General features: G+C 43.1%; 2 protein-coding genes across 5 annotated transcripts in view; one reads left to right on the forward strand and one right to left on the reverse strand.

The window, feature by feature from the left end:
• Positions 1 to 12,166, forward strand: part of RIC3 (RIC3 acetylcholine receptor chaperone) — a 92,630-nt gene that overhangs the window by 57,118 nt on the left and 23,346 nt on the right. The window lies entirely within an intron of this gene.
• TUB (TUB bipartite transcription factor) overlaps positions 1 to 12,166 on the reverse strand; it is a 137,588-nt gene that overhangs the window by 12,438 nt on the left and 112,984 nt on the right. For 3 of the 4 annotated variants that reach the window (XM_072619524.1, XM_072619526.1, XM_072619523.1), the window contains exons 5-9: positions 11,496 to 11,651; positions 8,426 to 8,556; positions 5,383 to 5,574; positions 4,535 to 4,647; positions 2,795 to 2,912 (exon numbers count right to left, since the gene is read on the reverse strand). In XM_072619524.1, the coding sequence (XP_072475625.1) occupies positions 2,795 to 2,912; positions 4,535 to 4,647; positions 5,383 to 5,574; positions 8,426 to 8,556; positions 11,496 to 11,651 (710 nt within the window). The remainder of the gene's footprint in view (positions 1 to 2,794; positions 2,913 to 4,534; positions 4,648 to 5,382; positions 5,575 to 8,425; positions 8,557 to 11,495; positions 11,652 to 12,166) is intronic. The other variant, XM_072619527.1, reaches the window with a different exon arrangement.

Consider the following 12,166-nt stretch of genomic DNA (forward strand, 5'->3'; position numbering starts at 1 on the left):
GAGGATCTCATGGATCTACTTGGCTTTAAGCTCTGGGAGAGAGGTAGAAGCAGTATGGGTGGAAACAGTATTGTGTAAAAATACAATAAGATAAACAGGGAACTGGTTTAGGATACAAATAATGATACTTAAGAAAGCCGAGTTGGTGAGGAAATAGTCACAAATAAAACAAACTTCAACTACGAAGGGCTAATTATGAAAAGGAAAAAAAGGGAAGTGGCAAAAACCCAGCCATCTGAATCTGGGCTGTGTAAACAGAAAAGAAGTGAAATCAGACTATTCTAATTATAGGTGACCAGTCCTGATTCACTCCCTTTTTATACCTTTCTTTTTCCTTCTAAAGAAAGGAGTGGTTGACAAAGAGAGGAAACATGGTAACAGAACATAATACAGGAAAAAGCAAACCTAACAATCATGGTTGTAAAGATGAAAGGACTCAACTTGCCTATAAAGTGGAAGAGAATGGCAAAATGGATTGGAAGAAAGCAAAACCCAACAATCTGTTGTCCATAATAAAGGTCCTTAAGACAAAAATTTGATTGAGGCTAAAAATGAAAGGTTGTCATAGAATATGTTATGCCTCAGTTGAATAAAAAAAAAAAAACCAAACCCCAAGAGCAGTCAGCATAATCTCAGGAAAGACAAGAGATAAAAATAGATATAATTAAGAAAGCCAAACTATATTATGCTTAAAGATACCACAGATAATGAAACTATCACTAATAATTATATTTGCACTAAATGGCATAATATCTAAGAACTTAAAAGGAAAGCTAGGTAAAAATACTTAATGTATCATTTAAGGACCATAACAATTAAAATTATAATCAATAAGGGAAGTCTGACAAAAGTTTCAAACAGAAATAATGCAGTCCTAAAGAATGAGTGGGTCAAAGAATAAATTTTAGAAATAACTAATTATATCAAAGAAAACTATAAAAATGAGACAACAAACTACAAATGACACGATACAGTCAAAACAATCTTTAAGGGAAATTCATAACTCTGAGCACTCACATAAACAAAGAGATAAAGAGCAATGGATTTAACATGCATTAAAAATCTAGAAAATGAACAAATTAATAACCCGCCCAACTAGAAATAAAAATGGAAATTCTGAAAATTCAAGAGATTAAACTGAAAGTACAAATAAATATAAATAAAAGTATGAAGACCATAAAAGAGAAAAAATAGCTAATTCAATAACAAAAGATAGGGGAAAACTAAATTACCAAAGTAAAAACAAATAAAAAGGAACTAAAGGAAACTGGCAAAAACTATTATACTCAAGCATATGCCCTCCTCCCCGAAACTGAAAACTGAAACAAAATGGATGAATATTTACAAATAGATAAAATACTCAGATTAATAGAATATAAAATAGAGAATCTAAAAAACCCAACCTCAGAAACAGAAACTAAACAAGTCATATTGAACAAGCCATAAAGGAATTCCCAAAGAAAAAAACTTCACACACAGATGGATTTATATATGAATTCCATCAAAATAACATCCATTTGAAGAACAATTACCCCCAAATTTCATGAACTGTTTACAAGGACAAAGACAAAAGACACCTTACTAAATTAGTTCTACAAAACAAGTATAGGTCTGACACCTGAACCATGGATAAATAAATCAGAAAAAAAAACAAAATATATACTAATATCATTAATGAATATTGATGCAAAGTATTGTAATTACTATGGATATAAGCATAATGAATAAAAAGAGAAATTACAGCAATATATTAAAAAACTAGTTACTTTGAATAATTTATATTTATATCAGGAGTGCAGAGAGGGTTCAATTATTAGGAAAGCTATAAATTACAATATAATTATAAGCTATACCAACAGATGAAGAAAAAGCCTTAAAATACAGTAGTCAGTTACATTAAAAACCATAGAAACAAATGGACCTTTCCTTAATATAATAAGCAATATCTATATAAAGGTGTGGGCCAATATAATTTATAATAAAGGCACATTAGACACTTTTCCAAAAAAAAAATCTGAAGCAAAACAAGGATGTCCATGTCACTGCTATTATTTGACACCATTCTAAAAGTAGCAATAAGAAAAGAAAAAAATTGAGGGAATAAGCATAGGCAAAGAGGAAGAAAATTATCTCTATATACAGATGTTATGATGTTTTGCTTAGAAAATCTCAGAGACTGGAAGAAAAATTCATTGAAACAGAGGTTTCTCCCCTTTCATAACCACTCCCAGAAAAAGATACTTAAATTCACTGTTTCCTCTCCCTGTTCTCTCACTCACTTTTAAACCCTCTGCAATCTGAATTCCAACCTCATCCTGCAAATGAAACTGCTCGTCCCAAAATTTCCAGTGTGGTCAATTGTCAAATCTAATGCCTTCATCTCCATCTTCATCCTTCTTGACTTCTCTGCAGCACTAGACACTGCTGACCACTTTCTCTTGGATATTCTCTCCTGAGTTTTCATGACAGTTGCTTGCCTGGTTTTCTTTCTGTCTGACTTCTCTGTCTCAGTCTCTTCTGATGGATAATCATCCATACCCTGCCCTCCTAACTACAAGTGCACCCCAAGGTTCTGTCCTGAGCTCTCTTTCCTTTTCTCCCAGTAATCTCATCATCTCTCATCGACTTAATTATCATCTCTATGATGACGACTCCCAGTTGCGGTCAACAGAATGAATGGATGGATGGATGGATGGCCAATAAATTTGAGCCCCAAGCAAACAGCAAACAAGCTTGGTTTGGATAAGGTCTCTGGCCTGGACCCCCTATCTTCCCCCACACCCTCACAACTCACATAGCAAATGGCTGCCAGCTCCTGCCTTATATTTGCACCTTCCAGATTGGATGATGACGTCTTCATTGGGTTGACTCCATTGTTATACACGGTGAACTTTGTTCCCATGAGGTTTGACCTAGAGGCCAGAGAGCAATAGATGTCAGCACTGGGGAAAATGGGAAATTTGAGAACTTTTAAAGCATTAAATGTTAGCCCTTGAAAGTAACTTAGATCAAAGAACAGAATGTTTGCTTTAGAAAGGACCTTAAAACAACACAGACCTAGAAAGTATCTTCAAAGACAGAACACAGGGTATCAGAACCAAGAGAGACCTAAGAACACTGAATGTCAGAGCTGGGAGGGTTCTGAAAAACTAGTACAGTGGTTCCCAACCTTTTCAAGGATGAAGATCAACTTCTGACATTAAACAAAAAAGGTCTTGGATCTCCACATATGATTAAAGGATCCTACATCTGGAATTGGAGGAAACCTCAGAGGCAATCTAGACCAACCCTCCTATTTTACAGATGAGGAAACTGAGGCCCAGGGAAGTTAAATGACTTGTATATGATCCCATAGGTACCCAAACCCCTCATTTCACGGAAAAGGAAACATGCCCTAATAGAAGAGGCAATTTACCCAAGGTCACACAGCAAATTGATGTCAGAGTCAGGAGTAGAAACTGGGTCTCCTGAATCTCCACCACCATCATGGATAAAACAGAAAGAGTGCTGGATTTGGTGCTGGGAGGACCCAGATCCAAATTCTATATCTGTACCTTACTACTCCTGCAATGCTGGACAAGTCATTTAAGCTCACTATTTTACTGATGAAGAAAACAAGAGAGCTGTACTATGTGACTTTAGGAGCCTAACATCTAACTAGGATGAACATGGAGCTCATCCTTCTCTTTGGCCAAAGAGCCAGGCTCAAGATTTCTGCCAGGCAGGACAGACCACATGATATGAGCAGGTTTCTGCTACCTGATAGTTAATTAAAGCCTCCTGGAACAAGGCCTTTGGGCTCCAGCAGACAGGGGATACACCGAGGGCCTAACCTTTGGTAAGAATGACTGTAAGTCAAGCCTCCTAAGATCCCAGAGCAAGCCTTTTTCATAGTAGGTGATATAACTTAGGGGTTAGGTGAGGGAAGAGGAGGATGAAGGATGGAGTCCTAATTTCATCACTAATTCATTATGAGTCCTTCGGCAAGTGCCATTTAGTGGTGTCAGAAGACCTGGATTCAAATCCTGGCTTTGCCACTTACTAAGGGATCTTGAGCAAGTCTTTTAACCATTATTGAAGCTCAGTTTGCTCACTGGGAAAGTAGGGATGATAATAAGAAACAAGGATGAATAAAAAGTTTCTGCCCTTGGGGAGCTCAACACTTAGCAGCACAAACATACACATATAAAAAACTAACGTTTATCATGTGCCACCATTTAGGCTGGCTTGCATTTCTACCATGCTCTAGGGTTCACAAAACACTTTCTTCCTCCAGATCCTAGAAGATGTTTTCTTTTGGACTGGCCCTATAATTTTGTTAGTATACAGAACTCCAAGGTCCCTCCCAATTCTGACATTCTAAGCTGTATGATTTAGAGGAAAGGTTTGTTTGCAGACACAGAGTAGACACAGACATAGAGCGGAGAACCTGTCAAGACAAAGAGGTTTCCCACAGGACAAAGCGGAGGGGCCCAGGCTAGTCCCAGTGTGGCCAGCGGGGTCAGTAGTGTTCCCTTTAGGGCCCTAGCATTACCGGAGCTTCCCCACAAAGCTTTCTCCTCCTCGGGATAAGTCCGTCGGGTCCACAGAGATGAGGTAATTAGATGTTTTGCTCCTCTTCCTCTTCCTTCCAGCCAGGAGGAATACCTAGAGCACAAGATAATGATCCATCCCCTACCCCAACTGTGCCAGTGCCTGGTGCACATATGGACATCCCTGTGTGCGTGAGAGCTGTGGACCACAACACACTCCCCAACCCATGCTCACGCTTGCATATGGGCCTGCACCTAGGCAGAGATGCTGCACTGGCTATTCTGGGTTGGGGGCCCACATCTGAGACAAGGGAAATGGAGATATCCCACTGCTCTCTCCAGAGGCAGAAAACCTCCTGCTTTATGAGAATGAGGGTGAAGAGCTGGACCATCTGGAGATTGGGAATGAAGGAAATGCATGAGGGAAAGAGGTACTCAGCTCAGAAACAGACACCAGTATCGGTGGAGTGATGAGGCAAAGGGACAACGTGGAAGGGATTTCTGAGAAAGTAAACACATAGCTGAAACACCTATATCCTAGTTCCTGGATTCTTTGTATCCTAACCCTCAATAACCTAGGATGGAAAAGATGGGGTGGTGGACCAGGGAAAAGGGAATGAGAATGAGGAAAAGACCACTGATGGTTCCCCAGAACTAGGAAAAGCATAAAGGAGGGACTGATATTTCTGGACCCTAGCAAGAAATCAAATGAAGGGCAGAAAGGGGATAGTGTTCCTTGGCCCCAGGAAGGGACAAATAATGGTCTCCTGGCACCGAGTGAAGGGAGAGGGGGTCTGATGGCGTCTCAGTCCCAGGACACGGCTAGCAAAGCCTGAAGCGGTTGGATGACCTTTTTCCCGTCCTCCCGTTCCATGTGCAGATAGTAGGTGGGGTACATTCCTCGGTCCATCCCCTTCTTATCCCGCGTGATGCGGCACTTGATGGTGATGCCCTGTGGAGCTGGTCGGAGCGCAAACTCCTCCAGGTCCTCCACCTCGATGAGCGGAGCTTGGGCCGAGGGGCTCGGGGCTGAGGCTGTGTCCTGGAAGGCATAGGCAGCACAGTAAATGAGGAAGGGTTGGGGCACAAGCCACCAGCAGCGCCTGGCCCTGGGAGATGCTGCTGAACGAGCCAAGTTTTCAAGTCTCTCCCTGCATCATCTTCCACTCCACCTCCATTTCCACACCCAGGCAGAAGGCCCTATCTCCTGCTCTCCTGAGAATATCAAAGTCATCTAAAGTAAGTTCCCTGGACACCTCTCCTCTCCCCAGACACTTCCCTCCTCCTTTGCTCGTGGCCTTCCTCTTTGCCAAGGCTGACCCCTTCACCTTGCACCTTGGTCCCACCGACCCTGCCCCACTCAAGGGATAAGAATAGTGATGATGACAATAGCTGATCCTATGGCACTTTCCTCTCAGCATCCTATGAGGCAGGGAGTGATGATGCCTACAGTCTGGGCTAGCAAAGGAAGCAAAGGTGGCTGGATTACTTGGATTTGGGGATTCCAAACTGAAGAGGGGCTAAAGCTGATCATGCTGAGTCTGGTTCCAATTAGGGGCCAGGGGCCACCAGGTGGCCTCACAAGGGGCAAACCAGCCCAGGTCAGAAAAACAGCATGTTTAAAGTTAAAAGTTCTGTGCTGATGAGCAGTGGGGTTAAGCCGCTCAGTAACCACTACCCTTCTAGCTTGGGTGAGATAGGCAGACCTAGCCAATATATAGACAGATAGATAGACAGACAGACAGATAGATAGATGGGTGGATGTGTGGGTGGATGGATGGATGGATGAATGGACAGACAGATAGATAAATGGCACTGTTTTCCTTATCTTACAGATGAAGAAACTGAGGTCAGAGAGGGAAAACTGACTTACCTGTGGCCACACAGTCAGTATGTGTTGGGGTTAGAATTTGAATTCAGGTCTCCCAATTCCCAAACCAACACTGTTTACAGTCCCTCACTCCCCAGGAGCTCCATTTCCTCTCTGGTCTCCTCTATTCTAAAATAAACTTCCCTTTAATCTGGTGACCCCTAAAGCTATTCTCATCCTCTCTTCCATTTATTCATCCAATAATGATGAGGATGACATTTACACAGAGCTTTAAAGCATGCGAAGTACATTTGAGCCTTACGTGAAACCCACTGAGGTAAGTACTAAAACACATCCAGATTTTACAATGAGAAAACTGGGGCTCAGAGAAATTAAGGGCCTTGCCCATGGCCACACGGCTACCAAGTCAGGGTCAGAATCATCAGGATTTGAGAATGGCTCTGACTCCAAGCGCAAGGAGACCATAATCAAGAAACATTTATTAAGAATCTAACTGTGTGGACCTTGGGGACCCAGGGAGGGAGGCAAAATTTAGGTGAGACAAGGTCTCTATCCTCAAATGGGGCAATAAGAAAACCAAGATAATTATAATACACAATATTGCATGAAAATGATATTAGAAAATTAAAAGAAACAAGTGCCATGTGAAGACAGAGGATAAAGATCATTAGCCATTAGGAGAGACCACGGAAGGCTTTATGGGGGGAAGAAGGGCTGAAATTTAGTTGGGCTGTAAAGGATGGGTAAGAATTCAATAAGCCACATAGGAGGGAAGATATTCCACGTGTAGGGAATAGTGTGAGCAGATAGAGAAGTAAGAATATATTCAGACTGCAGAGCTAATTCTAGCTTTGCAAAATTCAAGTAATGTGAAATAAGGCTAGAAAGAAGGGGGGAATCCATTCTATGAAGTACCAGATTGTGAAGGGCCAATGACAGAATGAAAGTTCAAACTTTACTAAGCATAGGCACCTGGCTGCCCTGGATAAGGTCAAGTCACCTGGTCCAGATGAACTACGTCCTCAGGAGCTAAGGGTAGCAGATGGAATGGATGAGCCTATCAGTGATTTTTTCAAAAAGGCTGTTAGGGACTGGGAAAGGGACCATGAGACTAGAGAAGGAAAAATGTCCCAGCTTTCAAAAAAAGGGAAGAAATTGGAACCTGCAAACTGCAGATCAGTGTGCTTGAATCTAATCCCTGGCAAAACTCTAGGCTTAAAGGGAGGGTTAATAAAGGTCTCAAAAAGGAAGCAGTGATTACATAATCCAATATGGCCCCATTAAATAAAAATGTTCAAGCCAGAATAAGATCCTTTTCTTGGTAGGGTCACTAGAGTGATCAGGGAAATGTTACAGATGCAGCTTGTCTAAATTTAGCAAAGCATCTGACAAAATCTCCCATTCTATTTTGGCAGGAAATTCGAGGAAATGTGAGTTAAACGACAGCACATTAGATGATTTTAAACTGGTTAAATGTCCAGACCCAAAGAACAGTCATCAACTTATAAAAGAATCTTTAGTGAAAGGCCTCAGGGATTTGTCCTTGACTCTGCGCTCTTTACCATTTTTAATCAATGGATCACAGACTCTTGAATAATGCTTATAAAATGTACGGATGATCAAAAAAACAAAACAAAACAAAACACTGAATGAGAGAAACAGAATCCAAAAAGACTTGGATTTTGCTTAACTATTTTTGTCAAAAGGAAGGGTTCAATATGGAAGTGGTAGTGGAATATGACATCAATAAAAATGATTTTTTTAAAAAGGATCTCCAGGATCGGAAACTCCCCCATCCACTTATCTGGAGGTGAGTCATTTGGTCAGCTATAACCTCAGATGAGTCATTTCCGTGACTCACAGAAACTCAAATTCCTCAGCCTGGCATTTAAGCTTCAGCCTAATTCCCCACATTCACAACCACAATTCACCATACTTGTTGGCTACCCCTGAAGTGTCCTGGCCTCTGATGTCTGAACGTCCTTATGATGGTTAAAGAAACTCTGTCTATGTCTTACCACCATTTTAATGACCTAAATCAGTGTAACTGAAGGCTCCCCACCTTATTTGACTTCTTGCTGGTGGCGGAGCTTGGTCGGGCATTCGTGTTTAACTGAGAAGAGCTAGAGCTATCCTCTTCATCATCTTCATCTTCTTCCTCTTCTTCATCAAAGTTCATGCTGCTGGAGATGCCTGCAAAAGAGGGACAGGGCACAGTGAAAAGGAATGTGGAGTTGGGTGGACTGATTTGATTTGAAGGAAGAAAGGTCCATCTCTAGGCATTCTAGGCTCTTCCCCAATTTGGTCCATTGCCTGCCCAGTACAATGGAAATAGCACTGGCTCTAGATGAAGGACCTGGATTCATATCCTGCCTCTGATTGCCTACTACCAGTGGGACAGTGGGCAATTCACTTAGCTTCCTTAGGCATCCACTTTCTCCATAAAATAAGAGTTGAACTAGGTGGCTTCTGAGTTCCCTTCCAGCCCTCAATTTATGACCCTATGAATCCATTCTATTAAGTACCCATTATAAATCAAATTTTTCAGTCTCTGACTTATTTCCTGCCTCCCAGGTGGGATCATAAGATCATAAATCTACAGGTGAAAGGGGCCTCAGAGGCTATTCAATCCAAATACCACCACTGCCCACCTCCCATTCTTCAGAGGAGGAAACTGACTCCTAGACAAGACTGAGCGACTTGCCAAACAGGTAACTAATAGAAAAGGAACAGGTGGGCTTACCTGTGCATGTTATTGGAGGGGCCTGAGGGGTGGTTTTAAGGGTGAACGGATCTTTCTAGCCTCTGTTCCCTAGGCCAAAGTAGAGGAACTCTCAAGTTGGCTTGGTGATTGCATAGTAATGATGGCGGCCATGTAATGTAGCCAGGAGGCTAGGGGTGATCCTGGGGTTGTGGAAGGATGGCCTGCCTAGGTGGATGGATCCCACCCTCCAAACCAGCAGAACAGATGCTGCCATCCCCTCCTGGAGTCACAAGGGAGCTGGGTACTCCAGGGATGATACTAGGCCAATAGGCCTATAGCATGAGTAAAAGATTCAAAGGAAAGAGCCATCTAGCCCAAGCCTGAGGGATTTTCTTGTATGAACACTTACTTGTTCAGTAATACTTGTATTCTTGGTCTTTTCCCTTTTCAATCAGCCCTTGAACATCTGCCCTTGTGGTATAGAGGACAAAGATGTGGACAGAAGGGAAAGGAAATGGAGGCCAGACTCAAGGGTTCACTTGTGGTAGTGGCAGCAGGAAAAGTGGAAGGAGGAAGGGGGACAAGAGATTGGAAGTGGCCGATCTCTCTGGGACTCTCTGGGCTCAGGGACCCCAGAAAATGGGGAGGCTTATGGCCTTGAGTTTGAGGGGGAGGGGAGCAGAACTCATGGGAGATTAGAAAGTAACAAAAGGCAAAAGTTACAGGTAAGAATACAGTACATTAGAGGGAACACTAGCTTTGGAATCAGAGAAGATCAATCTGCTAATATCTATCACCTTGGTTGTGAGCCATCTGAGGTAGTAACCCTGTGTGACCTTAGATCAATCACTCATCTTTCCTGAGCCTGAGTCTTCATCTGTAAGATGAAAGGTTGGGCCAATTGGCCTCTGAGGTCCTATGATCCCTTGTGCCAGGTCCAAGGAGGAGCTAGTGCCCTGGGAAGGGAACACAGCTCAATGCAGTCTAGGGTCCAGGGATGAATCCAATGGCCTCCACCTGCTCAGGTGGTGTGGGGACTCTGGTAAAGAATGTTAATGTCCAGTTCTGCAACCTTAACCAGTATGGAATCACAATAGCATCAGAGCTAAGAGAGCCCTTAGGGATCACTTAATTCAACTTCCTCATTTCAAAGAGGAGGAAACTAAAGTCCATAGAAAGTTAGGGGCTTAGCCAAGGTTCCCTGGTCAGTGGGCTACAGAGCCTGGAGTGAGCACCAGGTGTCCTGACTCCCAGCCTAGGCCTCCTTCCATTACAGTGGATATAGAGCCTGGGAGCTAGAGAAAGCTATTGAGAAGGGTTCTGAATTTTTCCAGGAATCACCATGGCTAGGTTCTTCCAGGTCTAACTCCAAATGACCACCTCTTCTCCTATCATCTCCTTCCTGGACCACTGACACTGTCCCAAGTGGGCTCTCATCCATCCCTCATGGAATCAAAGCCAAGAGGATAGGAGGAAAGAGGACAAGAGGCTCAATATGGAGGAATGCTACTGACCGAGGATATAGACCCTAAGGGGGCAGGGTCAATGAGCCCCTGCTCATACCCCACATCCTAATGAACAGCCCATCTCTGTCACCCTGTGGCCAGCTGATTAGAGCAGCTTCTCCCCTGTACGCCCTAATTGTGTCATTGCTGAGGCTGATGGGAGTTGAACAGTACTGTTTCCATATCCACAGTATCTCTTCTTGCAGAGCCATCACCCATGACAAGACTAATCACCTCCTAATTGGTCTTCCTACCTCACATCGATTCCCTCTCCTATCTTCTACCCTGCAAGCTAACACAATGATTTTTACTAAGTGCAAGTAAATCCCTTGCTCATTATATAAACTTCAGTGGCTCCCTATTATCCCCAACGATTAAGTACAAAGTGTCCCAAAAGTCTTAGTTCAGTGTTAAGCTTTAATCCCTTAAAGACTTTTGGAATGTCCTCTACAAACAGCTGCCTTCAGCATTTAAAGTCCTTGAAAATTTGGCTCCAACCATCATTTCCTGCCTTGTCACACACATCACAGTCTAAACTAACTGAGTTTCTTCCTGTTCCTCCTATAGGGCACTCCATTCCCTCTTCTCCGTATCTTTGGTAGCCCATGTCTGGAATACACATCGACCTCACTAGTTTCCTTCAAGGCTCAGCTCAAGTATCACCTTTTTTTGTAAAGGCTCTCCTGGTCCCATCCCTACCCCCACCCAACAAAGCTGCTCAATCCCTTTACCTCCAAAATTACCTTACATCTTTATATATCTGTACACAGACACTCATATTCAAGCTAAGCTGAAGCTCTTTGAGGGCAGAGATTATCTCATTTTTTGTCTGTTTCCCCAGAACATGGCACTGTGGCTGGCATATAGTAGGTAATGAATGTTCATCAGTTGACTGAATCCTGGCTGCCAGAGTGGCCACTCACCCTTCGTTTGCATTGTGGTACGGAGGTCCTGCTTGGATGAATGCTGCCCTCCAGCAGCTGCTGCCTCTGACAGGCTCCTACTGGAGCCAGACCGACCCACTGTCAGGATCTGCACGTTCAGGTCTGGCTCATCATCCGAGAAAAACCCATCACTCCCTGCAGGGCAAAAGGAGCCAGGATAGTCTGGGGGCAGTGGACTGCTCCCCAGAGGGCACCGAGTCCAGGCACCATTCAACAAGGCAGGCTGGAGAAAGGACAACTGTACCAGGCTCCCTGATCCACGGTACAGGGAGCCTTGTTTTTGGACAAATCACTTGACTTCTCTGGGACTGTTTTCTTATCTTTAAAAAGACAGGCGAGAATTAAGTGGCCTCTGAGCTCTCTTCAAGCTTCCAGAGTGAGAATCCAGTTCAGGCAGGGCTACTGTAGAAACATCCTCAAATGTGGGGAGGCTTGTGGAAGGTCTAAGGGGACAGAGGCCAGTGGTCATAGCAAGGACATTACTGATGGGCTCTTTGGAAAAGTTTATTCATAAATCTGATGCTTTATTTACTTAACAGATAGCTGTTTGAATATCAAATAGTATATTACAAAATTATCTCAGGTATATAATTCAAGGCCTTCTAGTCTACCTTCAACTAGTGTGTGTGTGTGTGTGTGTGTGTGTGTGT

The sequence above is a fragment of the Notamacropus eugenii genome, chromosome 6, assembly GCF_028372415.1.
Source record: "Notamacropus eugenii isolate mMacEug1 chromosome 6, mMacEug1.pri_v2, whole genome shotgun sequence".
Classification (NCBI taxonomy): domain Eukaryota; kingdom Metazoa; phylum Chordata; class Mammalia; order Diprotodontia; family Macropodidae; genus Notamacropus; species Notamacropus eugenii.